Source organism: Siphateles boraxobius, unplaced genomic scaffold (assembly GCF_051911475.1).
Source record: "Siphateles boraxobius isolate OS27281-9 unplaced genomic scaffold, OSU_SipBor_1 56, whole genome shotgun sequence".
Lineage (NCBI taxonomy): Eukaryota > Metazoa > Chordata > Actinopteri > Cypriniformes > Leuciscidae > Siphateles > Siphateles boraxobius.
The window spans coordinates 8,211,817-8,238,142 of NW_027509182.1; the positions used below are offsets into that span (position 1 = coordinate 8,211,817).

Here is a 26,326-nt window from a genome sequence, read left to right on the forward strand (position 1 = left end):
GACTCCGAGCTCGGAGCCCTCCCCCCGGACAGCACGCCAAATACGCATTAAAGTAAGTAATATACATATTAAGCAACAAGTGAACAGTCAGTTCTTGAATTTCATGCGTTGAAAAGCAGGAAATATGGGTAAGTTTGTTCAGCCACTGTAGACAGGACCTGACTGTTTCTATGGTAACCGGAGCTTCTAACGGCAGCTGCAGTGACGCGATGACGTGACCAACTGGCAAATGGCTCTTTTATTTTAGAAGGCAGATTTTCTGCCATTTTGTTCGTTTTGTTTTTTTCTATTCATATTAGCCGATACAAGTGAACTGTCTTGTTATATAGAGCCTTTAGTCTCTCCTTAAAAGTCTTTTTGCACAGCCTGTGTCAAATGCTGTACTGAGATATTCACATACTTGAAAATAAAAAGCCAAGGTAATTTTATTTTTAGTCAAGTGATTCCAGTGTCTCTCAGTCTGTCCATATTACTTCACTAAGAGGCTGTCTTTGAAAAAGTAGGTGTTATATCTGTCTGACTGTGCAGGCTGTCTTGAGCTGTTGTTTTCATCTCTTTTGGCAGCTTGGTTTCAATAAGAGTTGTTTATGGACTGACAAGGACATTTTCAGTTCTGAAACGTACAGTATGTATTTATAGTCAATGACAAAAGATCAGGGAAAATCGGTTATCTCAGTTCATGACCTCTTTAATTAGGCAAGGACAAGCGAAAAAATTAGGCCATGAATGTAGGTCATGTGCTTAGAATTCACTGAACAAAAAAATACTAACAGACAGTAACAAAACAACAACATAGACATTCATGAGCATTACTGCAGTCAAAACAGGAGCAGAAGAGCATCTCATTTTAATAGTAAAGAGAGAAGTTTAATACACAGAATGACATCACCAAAACAAGTCACAATGATACAGCAGGAAGTACATGATAATCAGAGAGGAAGTCTGAGTTTTTTTAATGTCACCAAGCCCAAAAATATCAGTACACAAGCAACTGTGTTTACAGCACTATAGGAGAAAAGAGAGCATCTGCACCATGTCTGAAGAATTACCCTGATAAACTACTACAGTAACAGATTACAGAGGATGTAGTTATAGTTAGTGTTTGAGCCCCACTTCATATCAAACATTTCATAAAGATACAGTAAACAACTGACAGATGGGTGTTTATCGATTTCTTGTAGAATTTTTTTTTGTTTTGCTTTTTTTCAGAGGATGGTGAATAAAAGGCACCATGGAAGGTGAAAAATCATCTTGAGACACTTGAATGGAAATTATATATTTTAAAAAGGATCATCAAAGGGTTTGCCTGATTTGTGCAGTTTTGTTGTGCTAGGTTTTTTTTGTCTGTCAAAGAGTTGATCAACAGATATCACTTGCAGAGATATCTGTGAAGTTGTGATTGAGAAATGAATGCAATTTGCTATCATACACTGAATTCCATCATCATATCGTATGTATTTGGTTTTCTAATATGTAAATATTCAGATGTGATATACTGTTCATCTTCAGAGAAAATATTATTTTTCAGCTTCCCTCTTTTCAACATAACTTTGGCTTTCTAAAAAAAAAGGACACTGTACCTTAAAAGACACGTTCAAACTCAATTTCAAAAGGAATAGTCATCACGAAAATGCTCATCATTTTGTCGCTCTAAACGTGTATGACATTTTATCTTGGACTAGTATTAATTTGGAAGAAAGTAGTAATTTGGAAGAATGTTCATGCTTCTCTTTTTCATACCACAAGGCTATTTGGAGCTTAAAATAAGCACCATAAAATGGATCATATGATTTACAATAGCTTTGTGTGAGAAAAAAAAAAATCATTATTCACTGAAAACCTTCCCCGCATATTCATTGTTTTCAAACTTGATGTGTCACTATTGGATATAACACAAATGACAAACAATGGCATGAAATTTTGCATCAGCATTTTCTTGTGAATGACATTTAAGAGCTTCGGTAAAGAGCAAGGTTTCAGTGAATAAGGACTTAAATTGTCTGTTCCTCACATAGAGCAATCATGGCGCTTTAGAAAACTTGAATGGACAATGTTTTCATAAGTCCTACTGGTTCTAATTTTCTATTCCTTTAATCCAATCCATTTGAACAGAAATCTGCTGCTGTTATTACCTAAACTTTTACCTTAACTTTAAAACTTAATGTGATTGTTTTTGAAAGCAAATAGACCTTGTTATATGGCTTTTGGCCCCCCTCTCAATTTTCAATGAGTACCTTCAGAGCTATTGATTTTTAACATTATATCTATTTTTTAAAGTCATCGCAACAATGTAAAAACATGGATGTTGGTGTCTTAGAGTAGGCTGTACACATTATTTACAGTGATATGAATAGAGTCTTTTCTGTGGGCTCTATTTCAACTTCATGGGCTTTAAAACACACTAAACCATTGCACAGAGAGAGAGAGAGAGAGAGAGAGAGAGAGAGAGAGAGAGGGTTACAAAAAGAGATTAATAAAAATTATCAATGGTGCAACCATTTTTTTTGTTTGTTTTTTACTCCTTTTTTTTGTCTTTTTTTCTTGTACAAGTCAGACTATTACACCCTTGTAAAAATGACTATTTGCTGCTTGAAATTCATAAGACCAAGCTTTTAAAAAAGTCAATATGAAAAAGTCAAAACTATTGGTTTAAAAAATGATGGTTGGATGTTTAAAGAGCTAAACCGACCTGCTGTGTGTTAACACTTAAGTTTCTCAAATTTCTCATATATATAAAATGAATTCCCACAGCAGACCACATGTAAAAATTTTGGTGTTTGTTGTTATAATACAAGTGAAAACTGCAGCATATGCCCCGCATATACTTAACATTTCCATCACTCACTACAAATCTATTATCAAAACACAGAAAATGGATGCAACAAATTCTCAAGCAGCAAATAGTGCACTGACCATCGCTGCAAAGCCTCGAGGTCAAAAGCCTGACGGCCAAGGGGCAGCAAAGGTGATGCGTGCATTCACCCTGGCAACTAGGGCGGTGATGTTGATGTTTCCAAGACAGAAAGCACCGGAGATGCCTCTGTTACTGGCATGTTGATTGGCGTAGGGAGCAGAAAGAGTCTACATGGACTCCCCCTGTGAATCATCATCTTCCAGAGACAGAGGCAAGTATAGATCCTAGAGGTGAAAAGAGGGTAGGGTAAGTCATGGTGAACTATGTTTACATCATAATTAAGAGCCAGATTTACTAAACAGAGCAAATTAGCGTGAGTCCGCAATTCCATAAAAGCGCACATTGGAGTGGGAATTGCCCAGATAATGCACAAATTAAAGAACAAAAAATAGCATAGGGTCGCAAACTAGCAGAGCCAATGAGAATCAGGTACGGGTAATCTAACATCACAGGCGCAGGTTGAAACAAGTTGGCAAAGTTACATGTGCATAACATTTTCCGCTGACATTCCAAATAAAGGAACACGAGTGGAGAAAATTCTCTCCCTTACGCTCTCTCTGTTCTCTGCAGTTCCCGTCGATCACAAAATGGGTTCATTCTTTTTGGTGGGTTAAATTATGCATTTATTACCAGTAAATAAATCCTCATGTTTCAGTATTTATTTAAATACTGAAACATGTGTTACGCTTAAAATGTGTTACTGAAAAATGTGTTACGCTTTATTTCAATAGTCCACTTTAGACATTCTACTAACTATAAGTAACTTTGCAATACAGATCAACTAACTCTCATTAATTGACCACTATGGTCACTGGGATTTTACCAAGTAAGACATGTTCCTGGGTCAACATATTTTGTTGATCCTGGAACTACATTCCTGTCCAAAATTTTAGTCCTAACTATATTCCTATCCCTAAACCTAACCCTACCCATAAGTTATCCCTAAAATCAGAGGGATATGATATGAGATGAATACAACTGATGTAGAAGCACCTAACCCTGGTTGTAAGCCTAAACTTGAATCTAATCTCAAATCTGATTGGTTGATTTAAGTGTTGTTCCAGGATCAACACAGATGTTGATCCAGGAAAATGTTGTACTTGGTGAAATGACGTTCACCTTGCAACTACTGTACATGCCAACTAACTCTCATTAGAGTATTAGTAGACTGTTAGGCTTATCACTGTAGTAGAAAAAGTTGACATGTAGTTGCAAAGTTACTTATAGTCAGTAGAATGTCTGTTGGTGGAGCATCAAAATAAAGTGTTAGCAGATATCAAGCAGACAGTCTACTAATGCTCCAATGACTGGTAGACATGTTGTTGCAAATTTACTTATAGTTAGTAGAATGTCTATAGTGGACTATTGAAATAAAGTGTTACCAAATACTCTCCTCCCATAAATTTTGCGTCTGAAAGGGAAACTCCTACAAATGCATATGCAAGAAGTTCAGCCGCAAAAATAACTCTGTCCACACCTTTTCATTGCTGATTTTCCCTGCATGTCATTAGTAAATCCTGACAGTAGTTTGTGCTGGCACAAGCTGTAAGTAAATCTGGCCCTAACACTATGGCTGTGTTTGGAATGGAATACTAGCATACTTCTGCCTACTGTACACTGTCCAATACGGACCATTTTTGTCAGATTGGATATTGGTCAGACGGGACCGATCCAAATCAGATGCTGTGCGTTCTAATTGTTACGGTTCAAAATAGCTCAAAAAGTATTATAAAAGCACCACAAACCTATTCTGCATGATACTGATTTGTAAGTTAAGTGGAATGCATTGCGGAATACAGTATACTCATTTTTGTTCAAAGTAAACATACTGCATACTGAAAGAAAATGAGCAATAGTATGGTAACATGCCATTCCAAACATATTCAGAAAAGAGATACGAAAGGTGATTTAGGTGGTTAACTTATAAATAGCGGAGTTGACAGAACATTACCTTCTGTTTGCGAGTGCTGCCGGGGCTAGTCGGGGTCGAGATGGGCGACTGCTTAGAGATGGGCGTAGAGAGCTGACTACTGGAGCCTGTTCCGTTAGCTAGAGAGCGAAATAAAAAGTGCAAATGTGAAAGAGAGGGATAGAAGGAGAGCCACAGACAGAAAGATTAAGGGAAAAGAAAAGACAAATTGTGGGGTTAGGCAGTGTCTTCCCTCCTTTCTGTGTAATCATGTTGTCAACTGTTGTCTAGCCAGCTGCTAGTGTGTGTATCTGTTTGCTGGAACTCATTTACACATCTCTCTACGAATAGAGCAGGTTGCTATGAGACACCAGAGCTGTGTTTATATGTGAGAGTGGTGTGATCGTGTGTGTACTAATGTACTGAAGGCTGTTTCAAAAACAGAGCTTTCTTTTAAGCAGTACAAAACCTAAGGACCAGATGCCAGGCCTTAAAACCGCTCCAGCTAATGAATACATAAAACAAAGAGAACGGAATCTCAGATGAAAAGCCAGGCGCTGTTGGAAGACCTGGATAAGGAGATATGTAAAACTTCTCAAAAAGTTCTGATCTTAGCCTTTCATGTGCTAATTAAATGCAGATTTTCTCCAAGTTAGCCTTGCTGTGTGTTCATGATAGGTTTACGCTCCTAAAAAAGCAAAGTTAAGCAAAGCAAGGTTTTTTTTGGTCACACTTTACGCTATGTAGGTACAATAGCTTGCCCCTAGCCTTTCGTTTCATTATCACTTAAACATCTGGTGCTAAAGATTAAAGAATATAAATGGCCTACAATATAATTCAAGAACACTATAAACCTTTTGCTCAAAATAATTGATTAGTTTGAGTGTAGGATAAACTTAAATTAAACAAATTATTTTAATCCAATTAACTGAGTATGTAGAACTTTATCTTTTGGGTTCACAAAACGTACACATTTTAAGTAAACTGAAATGCTTTATTGTTTTGAGTTTTATTAACTTGTTTCTATTAATTTAAACAAACTTCTACAAACCGAATTTGGGCAGGGTTTTCTATTTCCCAGCATGCTTTGCCATGACACTCGAATGCGAGAGTAAATGCTAGAATTAAAATTGTTAGTTATTGTTTTTTTAGCAAGATAATGTTAATATTTACGTTAAAATTACATCTTCATTTTAAGTGAAATTTATGAGTTAGCTTATGCAAATATTTCAAGTTAAGAGCAATTAAAATGGATAGTACAGTATAAAATTTGCAAGTTCTGCTTACTTTCACTTTGAATTTCTTAACTTAAAAAAATTTATGTAACTGATTGCCTACATTTTTTTGAGTTTTGCCAACTTTTTTGGGTTTAGTGTATACTGCTAAAAGAAGAAGAGAGGGGTTCCTTGCTGAAATTAATAAGCTGAACTTAAATCTCTGAACCCAAATAATGGTGTAAAATATGGAATGAAAGAGAAACTAAAAGATAGAGAACTATATGGATGCATAAAACAAGAACTGATGGTAAACAAAAAAACAAACAAATATAAAATGCTCGAAATGTCCTTGTTCATTTATTTCAAAAGGAGAGCAGTTCAATACAAAACTTACAATATGGGTTTTAAACAAGGGGGAGAGATATAAAGAAACATGAAAAGAAATAATAATAAAAAAAAAACATTAGTCCAGCCACCAGTGAGTGTGCACATTGATACAGATACACTAATTTAAAGCACACAGGCCATGCAAGAAAAGTTAGCATGCACAAATGAGCTTGTCTTTTTGTGTCAAACAAATATTCTTCATATTAAAGACCTCGAGAAAATCAAAATTTGTTTTATGGCTTTTAGTCCATGTCTGGCTTTTAGGTTTGAGGTTATCTACTGCATATAATAATGTACACCAAAAAAAGAAAGAAAGAAAAATGTTAGCAAATATACCTATATTTATACAATTTTCTTCTTCCAGAAAACAGAACCAACATTTTAATGACACATTTTGTTTGCAGGGGCAATCACATTTTTCTTCTGCTGAACACAAAATAATATTTTGCAGAATGTTGGTAACCAAACAGACAAACTTCTATATGGAGAAGAAGACAAAAATCAATGGGCCTATCAACCGACATTCTTCTTTTGTGTTCAGCAGAAGAAAGAAATTCATACAGGTTTGGAACAACTTGAGGGTGAGTAACTGATGACAGAATTTCCATGTTTGTGTGAACTATCCCTTTAACTAAATGATTTCGAACTCTGTGAGGTTCTGCCACCACAAGATGGCAGTCATATCATGATTCTGCTGACTGTGGAAAGGTCAACGAGGACATATTCCTTTTCCCCCTATCACTAAGATCTCATCTCTTACCCAGCCACCACCTTTGCATGTAACCCTGCCAAAGTAATAATGCTTACATTTGACCTCATATGACAGTACTGTTGATGGGACACTGTTTGCCTGTGTTTCTTTCTGTAGATGCCACATCTGCTTATAACCTAAACTCTTTTGTTTATTAGTCTTGATCCTCTAGTAAGCAAGCATGGCCTTTTTGCCCTCATCCTCAGATTAAAAAGTGTCCCCAGGCTTCAGTCTCCCTTGGAAGATTGAGTGATCCTTCCTCTCTAAAATATGAAACATGTCACAGTGCAAATCTATCTGTTTACATCAAACTCAAACTTGTGTGACAGGCGTCCTCTCTCTTCATCTTTTAATCCTCAGAAACACAAACCTTCCTTCCTTCGTTCCTTCCTTCCTTCCTTCCTTCCTTCCTTCCATCCTTCCTTCCTTTCTTCCTTCCTTCATTCCTTCCTTCCTTCCTTCCTTCCTTCCTTCCTTCCTTCCTTCCTTCCTTCCTTTCTTCCTTCATTCCTTCCTTCCATCCTTCCTTCCTTCCTTCCTTCCTTCCTTCCTTTCTTCCTTCATTCCTTCCTTCCATCCTTCCTTCCTTCCTTCCTTCCTTTCTTCCTTCATTCCTTCCTTCCATCCTTCCTTCCTTCCTTCCTTTCTTTCTTCCTTCATTCCTTCCTTCCTTCCATCCTTCCGGGGTAATAAGAAGCATGATGTTTGTGCATATTTTGTTATTCGGGTGAATTTTTGTCTTTTTGAGAAACTTTCCCAGCATGCAAAGAGTCTGAAATGTGGATATGTTCAGAGCAGTTCTCTGATATTCTCTAAAGTGTTATGATGCTGGAATATTTCTATAGCATACAGATCCCTGATATAATAGCTGAACGACTATGACTAGACTATGATGACAAAATATTTAAAATATATATACATGTGAATTTTTTAACTGAACATGTTGTGAAAAGAAATCGAATTTGATTCAAAACTGCTGTGTGATTTGCTTTTGTAAGTAGTTGTAACATGTTGTACATTTCATTAAAAAAGATATTCATTAATTAACTGCTTCAAACAGCTGTTTCAGTTTTGTTGCAGTGGGTCTTTGTGGTTTAACCATCAATAATCTATGTATTTACTTTAGTAGCTATGCATGTATGACATATATTAAAATCATTCTGACAGTATTAACCATTTATGCACACTGAAGGTTAATTGCACAGGCCATTGCAAGAACACACACAAACATGAGCAATTGCGAGATTATGATAGATTAACAAAAAACAAATTAAAGTGACAAGGTGTTAAAAATCTCATCAAAACAAAACAACAGATGATTCATCATCATGCATAATTTAACGGTGTAAGCAAAAATAAACATGTTAATATAATATAATGGACAATGGCGTTTAGAAGAAAATAAAGTGTATTATTGGAGAAAGCTTGCCAATCATTCATGCGAGAAATTGTGGTGCTTTAGCTTGATGTGGAATTGACTATAGTTAGTAAAGCTTCATTATAGAGTTAAAGGTGTGTTGAGCTGACATGAATCACATAATTATAGGCTCACTGGAATCAGCTGGAGACTTGCAACGTCGCATTGGGCCGGGACTCTTAGTGGAGCCCCTCTGTCCTTTAGGGGCCTTCATTACCCGACACTCTACGGCAAGAAAATCAGAGACAAAGCGTAAGTATGAAGTAAAAGCAGAATTTAAGAACAGAACAAATTAGAGAAGCCACCGACAGAGACTTTACTGTGACAAATTCCATGAAATGCAAGTAAAACACCCTGAAAAACGTTGTATAGCTACTTAAAATTTCTGTGTATCTTGTAGCTTGTAAACGTTCTTGGTGATGTTCCTACTGCAGACACAAATCAATGTATTATTTCTCTCTCTCTCTCTCTCTCTCTCTCTCTCTCTCTCAAACACACACAAACGCACTCCTCATGAGATGTCTGACACATTATCTATGTCTCTGAACCTTATTACACCCATGTGAGTCGCACATTGGCTATTTACATATGTAAATGTGAATCTGAATAATGCATTAAGCCATTTGAAAGCCTGATTCTGAGAGACTAAATGAATGACACTCAATAGCATGCAGCTTCCTCCTGCTCTCACAACTGTCTCTAAAACACACAGACTGAAAGTGTTACTGAGATTATACAGATGTCACACTGACTTGACTAAAATGAGTTGCTTCTGCGGCAATAGTAAAATATAGTAAAGGTATTAGTGTGCAAAATGTTATTCTGTTAAATATTTCAGTCAATTCTTCAAGTAAAAAAATACAGCCAATCCAACACCGCTCTTGAAAAACTTAACTAGCCAGTCTGGCTGAGAATATTGTGATCATCTGAATCGAAGACTGAAAAAAGAATGATTAATTTTACTACTGTAGATATTTGTTTGAATTAGAGAACGTTCTCTGTTTGGTCTGAAATGGGAATAATGTTGCTAAGTTATTTATGTTCTTACTAATAGATTTTTAATTAAAGAAGTTAGTTTTGTTTAGGGTTGGTTTAGTTGCAAGACAATTATGTTACATGGAGGATACCTAACACCTCATTCTACATAGTAATTGAACAATTGAATATTTATCTTTGAGAATATTTATCTGTGCTCTAAAAAAAGTAAAGTAAAAACAGCCTTAGTAAGAACATGTAAGAAGAACACAACTGTTACAATGATAAAAGTAGAGATAAAACATGGGCAGTTTTAGTTTGAGCTGTAAAAATGTACACCAAACCAATTTAATTTTTTTCACCAATATTAGATTTCTCACTTATTTATTAAAAGGTGTGACCTACCGTTTTCATCCAGAGAGAAGTCATCTTGTGCATAGCGGAATTTTTCTGGTCCACAGGCAATGAAAACGTCGTCATCACCAAAGAAATCTTGCAAACAAGTCACCTAAAAAGAAGATAAGCAACAACATATTGAAACAAAGATATATAAGGAAGCTCAAATTTGATCAAATTTGAGTTGATAATTTTCCATAATCAGTAATCCAATGGTGCTGGGTTGGTAATATGGATGTCACACACAGTTTATTCACGACTGTCAAACATTTAACCCAATCCAGCTGGGTCCCAGCGCTGAGTTTTTTTGAACCAGTTCTGGGTTGCCAAAATTACTCAAACTGGGTTGTTTTTAACCCAGCATTTTTAGACTAGCATGTATCTCTGCCATGTCTCTGCCACAGATACTTTCATACATAGAGTTTCCTGCAGTTGTTCATAAGCTAGGAACTAAATGTTTTGGACGTTGTTGAAGACAGCTATTTGACATTCTGTGCTAAAATTGGGTCACCACCAGCCAAGTAAAGAGTCCCACCCCAGTCTATCACTTAACACACACACACACACACACACACAAAGAGAGAGAGAGAGACAGTGATATATGACAAAGCTAATCTATGCCGCCCTTGCCGTGAACAGCTGGCCAGCAGGGTGTGTGTCTGCATACTTGGATGGATGGATGTGTGTGTGTGTGTGTGTGTGTGTGTGTGTGTGTGTGTGTGTGTGTGTGTGTGTGTGTGTGTGTGTGTGTGTGTGTGTGTGTGTGTGTGTGTGTGTGTGTGTGTGTGTATAAGTATACATACATACCCCTACCTACATACATTACACAAATGCATTACCAGAAGTGAGCTAAATCTGACAAAACCTCTCAAAATCTCTTTTTGAGGATGCCCTAATTTGCAAATCAGTTTTTCAAATAAATTATATATATATAAAAAATATATATATATTTTTTATATATATATTCCTTATATATCTTTGTTTCAGTTTTTTTTTTTTTTTTTTGTGTGGAAAAATGCAGAATGTTTTCCTGGTAGAATGCTAAGGTGTTCTGGGCGGCTGCTAAGGGTGTTGCTATGTGGTTTTGTTCCGGGTGGTTTCTAGGGCAATGTTACCATGTTTAGAGTGTTTTTAGTATGTTGCTGTGCAAATAAATCAAAACTGTTACAGAATGAAATGTGTACCCAGGACGAGCTATAGGACTGTGAAGATTTGGGAGTGTTGATGGACTCGATCTACTCCATCTGTGTTTTGATCATCGTTCTGAATCCAATCCAGACATAGTCTTTGACAAAAATGCGATTTTATCAGCTTAATGCTCAAAATGTTGCTTTTTTTATGAAACCTACATTCAACTGTTGATAAAAAAAGAAGATGGAATTATACAGGTTGTTTTCTAGCTTCTAGAGGGTCTGTTCTGTCTTTTGATAAATATGTTCAGATATTCATAAGTGTTCTGGGGGCCATGAGACTTGTGAAAAAAAAGAAAAAATGCTGGCGGTGGCTGGCAGGGAAAGAGTTAATAAGGAATTTGCATAACGACTGTTGTTTGATGTATTGTGGTTTTGTCTATTGATCGCTGAAATTACAGATTCATTTTGGTTTAATAGTGAAACGCACAATTCCAGGTCTGAGGATTAGCGTAATGATCAGCCGTGAGCTCTATGATGATCTTGTTATGAATGACTTATTAATGAAATTCAGACTAATATCCAAGTCTGTGTCTGTCAAGAGTCTGGAGTCTGTGTGTCAAAGAAAGCAGAAAAAAAACACTACAATATCTTGTCAAACCACTTTGCTGCCTTAGCGTTATGACACTTACTGACAGATTCTGATAATTATCCAAGCTGACATTCAAAAGCAATCAATCCGCCTGTCAATCATGTGTCAGTCCAGCCCTCTGCACCTGCTGCCCTCTCCCCTTCCTGTGTGTGTGTGTGTGTGTGTGTGTGTGTGTGTGTGTGTGTGTGTGTGTGTGTCTGTGTCTGTGTGTGTGTGTCTGTGTGTGTCTGTGTGTGTGTGTGTGTGTGTGTGTGTGTGTGTCTGTGTGTGTGTGTCTGTGTGTGTCTGTGTGTGTGTGTGTGTGTGTGTGTGTGTGTGTGTGTGTGTGTGTGTGTGTGTGTGTGTGTGTGTGTGTGTGTGTGTGTGTGTGTGTGTGTGTGTGTGTGTGTGTGTGTGTGTCTGTGTGTGTGTGTCAGAACCGCTCATAAAAATGGGACAATAAAGAAGGCCTCATGGGACACACAATCTGCTAATTGTTCCCAGACACAGCCAGTCCAGCACAAAATATAAATTCAAGTGTATGATAAACTTTACGCTTAATCTCATTTATTATAATATTTTTTTCCCTATGGCACAGAATGACCTCAGGGTCAAAGAGGCCGAAGGTCAGAGGTGCGTGATGAAACCATGGCAACAGAGATGTCCCCAAAGGATAATGCTGGGGCATAATTTCTCCTTCATTCTCCAGGCATATTATTCATGCACATATAAATAAACAGAATAAAACTGCCTTTGTATTACAAGCAAATTTGCAAGTATTGTTTTTTAAATCAACTATCCACTTTTACACTCCAGGGATCCCATTTTTTCTCTCCTATTTCTCTGCTAAATGATTTACTTGAATTAGCCCATTAATGTTATAACCTCTCTCTCTCTCTCTCTCTCTATATATATATATATATATAAAAGTACATTTAATTAAAACATTTTATTATATTTTAAGAACATTTTCAGTGTGAGACTGCTAAAGGAAGATTGTAGCTTTTCAAAATATTCACATAAATCCTTTACATAAAAAGAGAGGTGGGTCTGAGTGGTCTGAATTTGGATCAGTGTTAGCATGTCCTGAAGGGAAGAGGTCTTCAGTCAAGATACTCTGAGCGGGATTTCTGGGCTTTTTGTTTATGCTTGTGTGTGATTTTAGTGTGTAAGTGCAATGCATCAGCACTGTAACTGGAAGCTAAGATTCAGTGTGTATGTGTGTGTCTGACCCTCATCTGTCCATTCATGTCACCTCTCATCCAGACACTACTAAAAGAGTTTGTTCCTGCCAGCCAATGTGACAGACTGAACTAACAGAGTTCAGATCACAGTGAGCAAGAGAAACATGAAACATTTGTGTATGTGTGTGTGTGTGTGTGTGTGTGTGTGTGTGTGTGTGTGTGTGTGTGTGTGTGTGTGTGTGTGTGTGTGTGTGTGTGCATTGCCAGAAGTGATGGGAATTAATTAAGAAGAATAAGTAGGTCTGGTGGGCATGGCCCTCCCTGGATCAATGAACCAATCAAATGACCTGTTTTCAGTCCCTAATCATCTAGCTTCGGAATTATTTAGCTGGAATTCATAATGTTGTCCTTAAATGACAATGACGGGTTTCCTGAGGTCAGCATCTAGGAAGGGCATACATTACAAAATGATTTGCTTATAGCTTACAGGGAGCTGTGATCATGATGTGTGTGTGTGTGTGTGTGTGTGTGTGTGTGTGTGTGTGTGTGTGTGTGTGTGTGTGTGTGTGTGTGTGTGTGTGTGTGTGTGTGTGTGTGTGTGTGTGTGTGTGTGTGTGTGTGTGTGTGTGTGTGTCAGGGACGGGTGATGTGTGCTGTTGCTTTGTCATGTGACATGATAAGAAGTGAAGGCAGAGTGCCTCAAACAAACAGAGGCGACCTTCATACTAACAGTGACATTATGTAAATATTATTATTATTTTTCTTATTTACTTTTAATTCTAACTTAACATATTCAGTATATTTTGCCCCGGTCTGTCTGTCAAAATATTTTTGGGACCACTGTATATAAAATACAGTTTATTTTAATACATTTACTCAATTTATTAGTCATTTATATGTGGGAACAACGTAATTTTAGAACAACCAAGAAATGCTTTGGCATGTAAAAAACAAAAATGTTAATGTCAATACATCACATTAAAACTGTTTTATTTACAAGGTTTAAAAAGTACAATATAAAAAAACGAATTCAAATAACGCATTCTATTGTACACTATCCTTATTAAATGAATTAAGAAGAATATCTGGTTGATGAAGACAAAGGTACATTGTGTTCACATCCCTCTGATCATGCAACCGTTGAACACACTGTCCTTTTGAACATTCGCCCACTTGACGTGTCCTTGTGTGTTCTAGAGGCATTAGGGGGTTCAATGAGTAAAAAAATAAAATAATAATACAAATTTGTTTGAGTGTGCAGAGTGAATCTTTGAATGATGGGTACTTTTTTGCTACTTTTTTTCTGCTCCTGTCTCCATCACACTCACTAAAAGGAACTTCATATGAATTTCATATGATCCCATGTACCCAAGTCAATTCTTAGAAAAATAGCTAATATATTATTTGTTAATAAATCTGTGGATGTGTTTTGAGCAGGGTCTAAAGTTGACTTTCTCAGGAAATATCACATGCAGCTACAAATATTTTTACCAGACATGAAACTATACTTTCTTTTTCTTTTTTAAACATTACATTATGTTGCAATTCTTAAAAAAAAAAAAAAAAAAACTCATTTAAGACATGTCTCTAACCTAAAATGAATCAAGAACCCCACATTGAACCTTTTTTTTCTAAGAGTGTTTGTCTCTTTCAAAGGGATCTGCAAACATATATGTCACAAGGACAACATGTAACATTCAATCTCATCAACATTACATTTGTATGAAAATGATACTCAATCCAGGAACAAATATTAGACAGAGCAAAATCGTAAATGCCAGACTCCCAGCGGACCACTGAGTCAGCAGGGACTGACTGCTGATTATGAGTCTGTCACTTAAACAGAGATATACAGTTTTTAGACTCTAAGTTTTAGTGATATCTGTCATGCATAATAAATCATGCATGTGATCTGATAAAAAAAACAATGCTTAATGTTAATTAATATTAATGAATCAATTAGCTCTGCTTTGTTGCTGCCTTTTGAAAGGTTGTGCATGTCGGCATGTGTGTGTATGTATGTGTGTGTGTGTGTGTGGGTGTTTATGTGTGTGTGTGTGTAAGACGACACTCATTCCTGCCAAAGTGAGTTTATGAAATGTAATATTTTTTGGTTTGTTTCTGTTCTCTTGCCAGATTTTTTTTTTTTTTCTGGTCAAAGTTTTGTTTGAAATATTTAACCTCAAGTAATCAGATAAACCTGTATACGCTTCTTCGTATTATATTCATTTTCTGCCTAAATGTTACATAAAAACAAGCGGTAGTTGGTCATTTTACATGTCATTCAGACAGCCTCTTCCTATCTAAATGTGTTGTACTTGGCCAGAATAATCTTCAAAGCAGACCAGACTTTATGCGGTCAGTTGAAAGCCAGGCTCTGCGACATGTGACAATGCTATACAAAAAGTCAACTTGAAATGCAAATTTACATGTGACTGTTTGATTATATTCACAGGTATAATAATCACTATATCCTACGGCTCTCACACAAATAAAAGACACATATACCCCTTTTCCACCAAAAAAGAACGGGTTCGGAACTGGTGCTGGTTCAAAGTTGGTTCGGAGTTGGTTCAACTTGCGAACCTCCTCAGAACCTGTTTGTTTTTCCACTTCTAGAGCGCCCAGCGAACGACGTCGTTACGTCACTGTGTACGTCGCTTTACGTCTCAGCTAGAAACGCTTGCAAGTACAACATTACTTTGGGATTATCTCTAACTCGTGAACCAAGAAGGCTTTAAAAACAATTGAAATATGTAAGTCTTTTAATCTTTTCCTTTGATATGTAATCGTTTCTGATTAGTTATGTACACCTGTCTTGTCTTTTTTTTCTCTCCGTTTATTTGTTCTATTTTGTGACTGTTTTCTTCTTTGCTTACATAATGTTTTCAATCAATTTTTTTTTAAAAAAGCTAGAAACGCTTGCGCCAACTTCAAGCATAACAATTACAATGGCGGACTACATCGTGTTTCTGCAAATGTTTCTCCTGGCTTTGCGGTCAGAAAAGATGTTTAGGACACATCTAAACCCGCCCCCAGCCCCCGACGTAAGCATGACGTGGTAAAAGAACGGTTCTCTGGTTCTAGTCCAGCAAAGAGTTGGTGCCGCTTTGGAACCAGTTTTCCTGGCCGAGAACCGGTTCTTTGGCTGTCGAAACACAAAGAACTGGTTCGCGCGCAGGCACCGGCTCCGAACCGGCTCTCAAAACGCTTTGGTGGAAAAGGGGTAATAGAAAGACACCCCCTTTAGCCCCTAATCCTTGCCTAACCAGCTGCCAGGGCCACATGCCTCTTATTCGTCATAACCCCTCCCAAACACACCCTTACATTTAATATAGGTCACACAGGAGTCCCCATATAACCCACACACACCGCCAGTCTGTAGCCTGTCAATTATTAACAAAGTCCTTAATTGTTTGAATGTTCCTTCCTGGACAGATCGAGCAGTGCACATGACCATATGCAGTGGTCAGTCTGAAAGGTGTGAGTTCACAATGGTATATTGTGCCTGTGTTTTTGTGCGTGTGTATCAGATACAAAGGGCTACCAACAGATGATGTTACCATGGTTCAAGTTCATCTATTATGCTTTTTTTTTACATTTCCTTTAGTGTGTAATACAACTGCCAAACAAAATCTAATGTTAACAGTTTAAGGGTCACAAGCCCAACTAAAGAAAACGTCTCGGTTACGTATGTAACCCTCGTTCCCTGAGTAGGGAACGGAGACGTTACGTCGGATGACGACGAATGGAGTTTCGCTTAGAAAGCCTATCAACTTCGAGCATTACAAAACGAGCCAATGGCAAAGAAATGCCATGGGTCTGCGGAATTTGCGTAGCGTATCTCCACCCCACCTCGTGGGTATAAAAGGAGGACGCTGGCAACATGCAGATATGTTTCTTCGCTGAGGAGCCGAGACTGAGCTCAGGCGATCTCCGCGGTACAGCGGAAAGTGGCAGGCAGACGTAACGTCTCCGTTCCCTACTCAGGGAACGAGGGTTACATACGTAACCGAGACGTTCCCTTTCGTTGTCACTCCGAGTTACGTCGGATAACGACGAATGGGGTTACCAGTCTAATCACGCCACCTTCTTGGCTGTCTTCCAATCACGCCACCTTCTTGGCTGTCTTCTTAAATAACATTTCAATTCAACCTGCAAAAACATGTCTGTCAAGAGATGTAAATACATTTTACAATACTTTCTTGTGCATTCAGATTAAATTTTAAGTTGTTAAGCAAAATCAAGGAGTTTAAAAGACTCGTTTATTCTTTCGATATACTTTAGACATGTATAAAAAATCTGCGTTTATGCATGTCTGTAATGTGTGCTGTAGGTGCGAAACTTTTAGGAATCTTATCCAAGATGTAGGCAACTCAATATTGATCAGTTATATCCGACATAAAGGATCCGCGAATGAAACTGTGACCACAATCAGCAATATGCGTTCACACAAATAACTTTTTATTTGAATGTTTCAAACCAGACAGCAACATAGTGTCCGCCCAGATCCGGCCCACATTTGATCCACGTGGAATCCACACGTACCAGATGTGGACCGGATCTGGGACGACACTATGATGCTGTCTGGGAATATGCATTGGCACAAATAACTTTATTTCAATGTTTCATTGATATAATATGGCACTGAGTTGTTAAAAAATAAACGCGTAGTGCCATCGTTGCTTAATGACGTAAGAAACCAATGAATCGGTTTTTGAACCGGTTCATTGAAATGATTCAATGGATTCCCTGGAGGTTTTCTGTATTAAATGATCCCTGGTAAATTTTTCTTGTTCATTATGAAAAACTTTCTGCTTCACACACTACTCACAGCCAGAGCAACTTTACTCTGTGTACAGATGAAGTATGACGTGACATACATGACATATGTATGTAACTTCCTCCTAAATTAGTCCTCACACCTGAAATATAAATCATTAGGTTGATAGGTTTATCAAATTAAAGAGGTTGTTTGACAGATAGATTTTATGCACTCTCTCATTAATAGCATTTTCTTCTTGTTATGAAAAAAGTTACAAGTGTAGCTTTAAATGCTGCACAATTTCAGATTTAGATAAAACAGGTGCCATGTTCTCTAACAATCAAACAGGTTGCCCCTAAGTCAGCTGGAAACTAGAATATCACTCTTAAAATATTTGCTAGTCTTAAAACATCTTGCCAATTCCATTATACAAATATAACTCTGATACCATATGAGGAGGAAAAACAGCAAACGCCTGGATAATATTCTTAACACCATCCAGATGTTTTCAGACTTGTTCTATACTTCTATACTTGATACTTAGATCTCATATATTTCATATCCATATAAACATTGATATTTAAAGCTGAAGTATGTAAGATTTTTTTTTCTTAAAATAAAACTTTATTGTTCATTGACTACTATTAGTATGTCATTCATGTGTCATCTCCACCAAAAGTGTAAACATAGAGCCTCCCAGGCATCATAAATCTCATTCCAACTCTTTTCACATTACATGGGAACGTCTTCGGTTACAGACAATAAAGCCCAAATTCACTGCATTCAGATTTTCAAAGATTAAACAGGTAATGAACATGTCAAAACGAGCGCGACATTGCGATGCAATGTTGTACAATGGACACTTCAATACCATACAGCACCAATACACACCCATTCAGAAAAACAAATGTGTTGTGTAGACAGCCTCAAACAGCTGTGGTGCGTCATGTCGAAACATACACCCGGCGCAGATACGTTGGACGATATGTTTGTAAGGTTGTTTGAAAATATGCTTTGTTTTGTAATTCTGTTAGGTGCCACTAGTGTCACAGAAACAACATACTTTACCTGTAAATCATATTTTTTATTTTTATTTTTATACTCAGATCACTGCAAACAAATGGTTAGAAAGACAAATCAATGAATATGAATGATGCTGGCACATTCATATACAAAGTGAATGCTTCATACCATGTATACATGAGTGATTCAGTGCTTTAATACACTGTTACAGTATAGTGCCAGACTGATATGTTTGCTGATATTCAGCTATTTTCAGATGAAGCTGATAATAACACTTAAAGTACTTGGCCGATTAACAGAAGTGTGTCTTTTTCAAAGAACTCTGCCAAGTGATAATGCATATTTTGTGTAAATATTGTGCAAAATAAAATTGTGTCGATAATAGTCAATTACAGGCAATTACCTATCTGTAATAGTCAATTATAATGCTGGCTCATAATGGCAGATCACATCTGACTATAATTGAGCTATTCAGATTACTGATATGTCTGAGATGTAATTTTGTTCATTTACAAAAATAGAGGCGTGTAGATTTAATAAGAGTTAATGAGTTTCATTAAGAAACTGAGTCAAGTGCTTTTTTTATATACCACTATTTTAAGGAGGGTTTCGCAAATACCTTGTAAAATATCAAAGGCATGTGCTGTACATAGCCAAAACAAAAGAACAAAAAATAAAGAAACAGCCCTCGTCCCTCCTCTGGGAGCTCTATTTGTTTTGGGGATGGGCGGTGACTGTCTGCGCTAGCATTTATGCTGCTTTTCATTTAGCAAAGGACGTGAATGATAAATGATTTTTAAACACTCTCAGATGTAGTATCGCCCCAAGTCATCACACTAATTAATGTCTGCTCTCACTTAAAAGAGAATAAAGAGGGCTTAATGGCTAACCCAAAAACCCAGAAAGGTGTGTGTGTGTGTGAGTGCGTGCGTGCGTGCGTGCGTGCGTGCGTGCGTGCGTGCGAGCATAGCAGCAGAACATGCAAAGCGTATGCCAAAAACCAATACACACAGGCAAAGAAGGTGAGAGACTAACAGAAAGACAAAAGGAGGGAAGGGGAGAGAGAGACACAGAGAGAGGACAAAAGGAGGAAAAAAAGGACTAGGTAAAGATGAAGAACAGAAAGAGCAAAATAACTAGTAGATTTTTTCACAACTAGAACTGTTGTGCTTGCACATTTAAACCTTGCGTGTTCTGTAAACTTACTGGCTCAAGTAAATCAATATATATATATATATTAGAAAAGATATTTAAGAGTAGATATTAAAAAGTATGCAGATACTGTTAGGGCATATATCAGTAGCATAAAGTCAAATACCTGCTAAGCTCTGTCCTACCCAAAAAATCAGCTGAGAAACTGGTTCTAACAAGAGACAGTTAAAAACGAGTGTCATCCTTATTCACCCAGAATAATCTTTTATCGCAGCTTCCCAGAGCAGCAATATGCTAATATAAGGAGACTTTCTCTGGATTGTGGCTTTAAGATATACTGTGCCCTTAAAATGTATGGATCAGCCAGATTCCGAATCAGCAACTGGAAGAAAAGTATATAAGTTTATATATACTGTATACTTTTATATTTATTTCTGATGAATAGAATTAACATCATACCTGCATGCAAATCCTTCCCAGCAAACACATGATGTACCACTTATGTAATTTATTGGTACATTTTTATAATTTCATGACTTTGGATGCTGGGTGCACACTGTGCGATTTTGGCAATACACACATTTTTTTGACAAAAAAAAAAATGGTTTAAATCCACTTCAAGTAATTGCAAAGAATTTTTTTTTTTTTACTCTTTTCAATTGACCCCTTCGCAGGGAGCTTGATTGACAGGTGATCTGACCGATCATACTTCGCCATCCGCCATTTTGTCCGACAAAGCAGTCAGGAGAGTTAGTAGATTAACATGGGAGGATTTGAACTTGAAAAACTGAATATACTGACGCCTTTCCACGGTTAAAACAACATTCCTTCTTATGTTTATTCATGTTTATTTGATGCTATAAATGAACTAGAAGGAAGAGATGATCGGTTCACGAGCAGCTTTAACTGAGGCTCTACAGCGATCTGTCACGACACATTAAAGTGCCACAAAACGGTATTTATTGTTTACATTTCTTTTTAAAAATTACCAAATTTGAAAGGTGAGACTTTGTTTGATGTGTTTAATATCAAAAGTAACCGAAAAGTAACCTGGTCTGTCAGAGTATTGTCAGTCTCCTCTCTGATCCGCGATGTATTTTTCACTGCGTGAGAACATGGTGTGTGCGTGAGAGTGGCGTAGCTTGTCGGACAAAGCATCAGTAACTAAGGGGGGCGGGTCTTTGCGAAGGGTCAAATTGTTTTCTGAAAGAGGTCTTAGATTCTTATGGAAGCTTGTTTCCTCCAAGGAATAAAATAATTTAAAAGATAATTGTGACTTTTTCTCTCACAATTGCGTACATATCATTGCGGAATATAGTAAGAATCGACAGTCTCGCAATTCAGATTTTTCTCACAATTCTGACTTTATTTCTCGCAATTCTGACTTTATGTCACCCAATCTGACTTTATAACTCGCAATATTTATTCAGGAAAAAGTCAGAATTGTGAGATAAAAGACGCAGTAAGCTTTTTATTTTTTATTCAGTGGCGGAAACAAGCATCCAAAGATTCTTGTAAAGAATTAACCCAAGTGTGAATACCTTTAAAAAGCAACTATTCATACTTTGCAGTCACGTGACTATCATGGATGCCTGGCGGGCAACAAACGCTGACAAAATGCCAAATTTCCAATACTAGCCTACAATCAATTATACAGTGAGGCTATTTTGTTTCCATAGCACCTTAACAAAACGTTTAATGACACTAATAACACTGAAAACAATACAATTACTAAATATTAATAATATCACTAAAATGACGAAACGATCCTGAGCTCTATATCATTTTAGTGATATTATTAATATTTAGTAATTGTATTGTTTTTAGTGTTATTAGTGTCATTAAACGTTTTGTTAATGTGCTATGGAAACAAAATAGCAGTCTTTGGTTCACGAACTGCACAACTCTGTCATCTGTGAAAATCAAAAGCAACTTCAAAAACTTGTTTAAAAGAAATATTCTTCTATTTTTTTACTGTCATTAATGTAGGTCCACAAGAGAAATATTAAGCCAGTAAATTAAGATAGTTGCTATACCGTTATATCCATCGTCGTCCCTGAGAGAATGCGGCGTTAATGCAGCGACGGATGCTGAAAGCTCAGTCCGTTTCCACTTTCACTTTCGGGGAATGAGCACGTTTACATGCTCGTTCTTAACCCGATTATGCTGAATAATAGTACATCCAATCGCACAACAACTATCTGGCATGTCGTTTACACTTCAAAACACCAACTTTTGTATATTAAAACTGCCGACGTCCTGGCAATATTAGTTTACTTGGTTTCGTTGCTAGAGAACGACGTTCTTGCCCGCCAGTACTTGTGACGTCACGTGCAAAGTATGAACTGGCAGCAGAGTGAGGTCTCTTTGTTGTTTTTGCCTGGACGTCTCAGTAGCAGCACTATAAGATCAAATGTTTGTCATTATATAGCAATCACAATACATTGCACAATACATTACAGCCCTACAGTGTAAATAAATATTTCTTATGTTTGTCCCTCTGCCCTGCTGTTTTCTTCCCTTCCAGTCATCTGCAAGGTCACATTCAAAAGTGATGTTATAATACACTGCCCACAAGTCCCATATGACACTGCTGTCATAGCAATTGTCTGGCCAGCTGTTTCATGGCTGACTGATGTAGGATTCAAACGGGATGTGTTATTTGCACTCGTATTGAGTATATAGGAGGTTGGGTGTAGCTGTCAGGGGCCCTTGCATTAAATACAGTAGAGAAATGCACTGCAGTAATCTGAGGGCATACTACTGTGTGTGGTACAGTAGATTAAAAATGGTTTCTTGTATCACCACGTGTTTGGTCTTGTGAAGCTGAACATAAAGCGTCCACTCAGCATATTCCTGCAGCACTATTGTCACACCAATTGCTGTTCCATCACTCGCCCTGCAGATTTGTTGTCGCCATAGCAACATCATCTGTGATTACTTGCTGTCTATAGCCCGCTCACTCAGCAAAACAGAAAAAAAAAGCAAAAAACCTTCTCTTGAATGGCTAGACAGATAAGGGCATGTGTGAGGGAATGAAAGAATCCGATTGGCTGTGAGTGAGATCATCCGCATATTAAGAAGGTTATTTCGTAGTTTTGTTTCTGGCAGCACAAAGACTGTGCTGAATTTTAATACTGGAAGTCCATCTTCCTCTCGAGGTAAGCACATACACCCCTCCCCTAACTGCGCTTACAGCATTGATGTAGAAAGAGAGATATCTTAGCTTTGTACTGCACACATTAGTTACCGAATGGAATACAAATAACCTACTGGACAAAGAAACCGATCCACGCTGGACATTGGTAGCGATCTTTAAAAAAAAAAAAAAAACATAGTTTGCCTCATTTGGTTAAAATAAAAAATATAACACAAAAAATAAGAAATAGATTAAAATAAAATAAATATAGCTGCCATGTCATGTATGCCAAAATGTAGTCCACTGGCATGTATTTTATTTTTATCTACTCTTTAAGTAGGACATCAATATATTCAATCATGTCTGGAAACTTGACAGATGTGTTATCAATAACATTATGATATATAAAAATTAAGGTAACATTTAATGATTTAGAATAATTTAGATCACAGATTTCTTGGCAAACTGAGTATATTTATAATCCTTTGGTATCAATTATATTAATTGAATGTCCATCTGTTTTTAATACATGTGAAGCTATTGAACTATTTACACTGATTTTAAATGGTTAGTTCAACCAAAAAAAAAGGAAATTATCCCACATTTTACTCACCCTCACGCCATCTTAGGTGTATATGCCTTTCTTCTTTCAGCCAAACACAGTTGGATTTATGTTAAAAAATATCCTGGCTCTTCCGAGCTTTATAATGGGAGTGAATGGTACCTTGTTTTTTTAAGCCCAAATAAGTGCATCATCCATACATCATAAAAGTAATCCATACGGCTTCAGGGGGTTAATAAAGGCCTTCTGAAGTGAAGCGATGGGTCTTTGTAAGAATAATATCCATATTTAAAACTTAGCTATAATAACTAGCTTCAAAAAGGGCTATAATACGTCCCCTTAAAAGGTGCAGTGTGTGATTCTTAGCGGCATCTAGTGGTGACTAACCATTTAAACAATAACACCCATTCCAATTGATATAAACCCCCTGGGGTCGGCAAACCCGCCAGCACGCTTTGCTTGATTTTTTTCAAATAGCAGCAAAATAGACTCAAAATAATCATTTCTGGTCATACAGACTTAAGAAATATGAAAAAATAAACTGTTAAATGTTTACTTTTTATGTGTCCACTTACAATCGAAATAAAACATTGTGCTTTTGTAAAATAAAGAAAATAAACAGGGTGTGCTTTCTGGCTCTCTGTCTCCGTGAACTTTTTTTCTGGAGCACGTCTCTAAACTTAAACAAAACTCAGCGAATACTATTCACCCAGGCATGAGCAATATATCTTTATAATCATTTAAGTGTGTCCTTTTAAATTATCTAATTCAAAACTAAACAAATATTCTCTGTGTATGTAATCTATATAAAAAGAGATAGATTTCAGCCGTTCTCATTATCGTTCTCCCAGCTCATTATTCTGCTAATGTGACACGTCCACGGAGAGTGCGCGCTATTCACCACACATACTGCCTTTCCAAACAAAAAGTGTCTTACAAAATGTAAATTAATGTATTGTTTTATGTGAATGATTAGGCAGGATAATTTTCAGATCATTTTAAAGCAAAAACTCTAGGCGACAACACCTATTAGTCAAAAGTTGCATGGACACCTACTTAGTATGTGTTTTGTGGCCTTATTTCAGAAACTTACATTTTTAGTTTTTTCAATAACCATGCATAAACAATATTCTCTCAAAAATACAAACATGTACATACATGTTGCTCACATATTATGGTAGCCATGTTTGTGCTAAATAGAGTGTAATGACAGCTTTGCCATTAATATGTTTACAAGGAACTGAAAAAAGCACAAATGTCAGGGCATGTCAAAACATCTCAAGGACCCCAGAAACACCTTAGACCCCAGAGTCAGTCTTAATGGCTGATTGTTAGAAATTGTTAGGTCACCTGAGGGTCATTGTGATTTTGCCAAGTAAGACATATTCCTGGGTTAACATATTTAGTTGATCCTGGAACAACATTCCTGTCCGAAAATGTAGTCCTAACCCTAACCCTAACCCTAACACTACCCATAAGTTACCCCTAAAATCAGAGGGAAATGACAGGTGAATAACACTGATCTAGAAGCACCTAACCCTGGTCGTAAGCCTGAACTTGAAATAAACTGTAAACTTGTCCATCAAATCTGATTGGAATGTTGTTCCAGGATCAATCAGTGTTAATCCAGGAACACTTGGTGAAGTCACGTTCACCGTATTTCACCAAATAGGAATAATATAGGTTGATTTGTGAATCAAATTTCTTTTGATAACCTCTTCCCAATCTTTAAGGTTCCAGAGGAAAAATCCTACTGATATTATAAGTGCAGAAACAGAAAAGAAAAATGTAGTTGACCCCTTTCATACAGAAATGATGAGCTGCACTAATCTTGTCTCAGCTGTGAGGTGTGTGATACTGTCGAGTGTAGTACTACACAAGGGGCACAAGATTTATAGTGTAGTGCACAACCACTAGATTGCAGCCGAATACAGGGAAAGAGAAACAAAATGGCCCCGTCTCTTTGTCTCTCTCGCCCTGCCTGCGTTATTCTGAGGAGATACCAGAATGAAGGGGTGCAGTTTTCGTCATCACAGACAGAGAATAATTATGCCTCTTTCAGAATATGTTAAACAAAATTGCACCCCTTTCTAATCAAGGGTGAACATCCGTTTCTCAAACACACACAAAAAAAATCAAACTGTGCTTTAATAAATTCCACTATATTTTATTATCATATACCATGCTCAATTTTGGTCTTCAAAAGTATATAATTATTAGGGTGTTTGTTAAGGCAAGCAACACCATTACTGCACTGTTTTTTGCTACAGACATGAATGATACCTGAAATTTTGTGTGGCTTGTCCAGGAGAGGTGAACTATTGTCTGACTTACATTTTTCTCCTGAAAGACAATACAATGGATGAAAATTCCAAAGACTTGTTTCTAAGGAAAGACCAGGGGACCGACTGTTTTGACTGCCAACAAACCTAACCTTATCACGCATTGAGTTTTGTACATGCAAGAAAAAAAAAAGAAAAAAAAAAGGTGAAAATCTAGTAAATACTTATATAATGAGAAGCGTGTATTAACACAGCTGGGGTGATTTTGTAAATATTTTTATTGATCATATGAATCAACAAGGAGCTGTAAGCTTTTCAGCTCATACATACATACAGTAAACTCAATAACCCCTCCACACACACTCACACATTCACAATCACACCTCCGGAAGGACGCGCTGACTGGCAGACTAGTCCACCCCAGCTGGGCTCCGTCTTTGTGCAGAGATGTGGTTGCTTAGCAACCAGCCATAGCAGCTGCCGATGCTGAGA

At 37.1% G+C, this 26,326-nt stretch overlaps 1 protein-coding gene across 1 annotated transcript in view; it reads right to left on the reverse strand.

The window, feature by feature from the left end:
* Positions 1-845: 845 nt before the first annotated feature.
* LOC143715030 (neuronal migration protein doublecortin-like) overlaps positions 846-26,326 on the reverse strand; it is a 51,542-nt gene continuing 26,061 nt past the window's right edge. Inside the window, exons 4-7 of the mRNA XM_077206618.1 lie at positions 9,976-10,078; positions 8,731-8,820; positions 4,866-4,963; positions 846-3,138 (exon numbers count right to left, since the gene is read on the reverse strand). Coding sequence (XP_077062733.1) covers positions 3,082-3,138; positions 4,866-4,963; positions 8,731-8,820; positions 9,976-10,078 — 348 coding nt within the window. The 3' untranslated portion in view covers positions 846-3,081. The remainder of the gene's footprint in view (positions 3,139-4,865; positions 4,964-8,730; positions 8,821-9,975; positions 10,079-26,326) is intronic.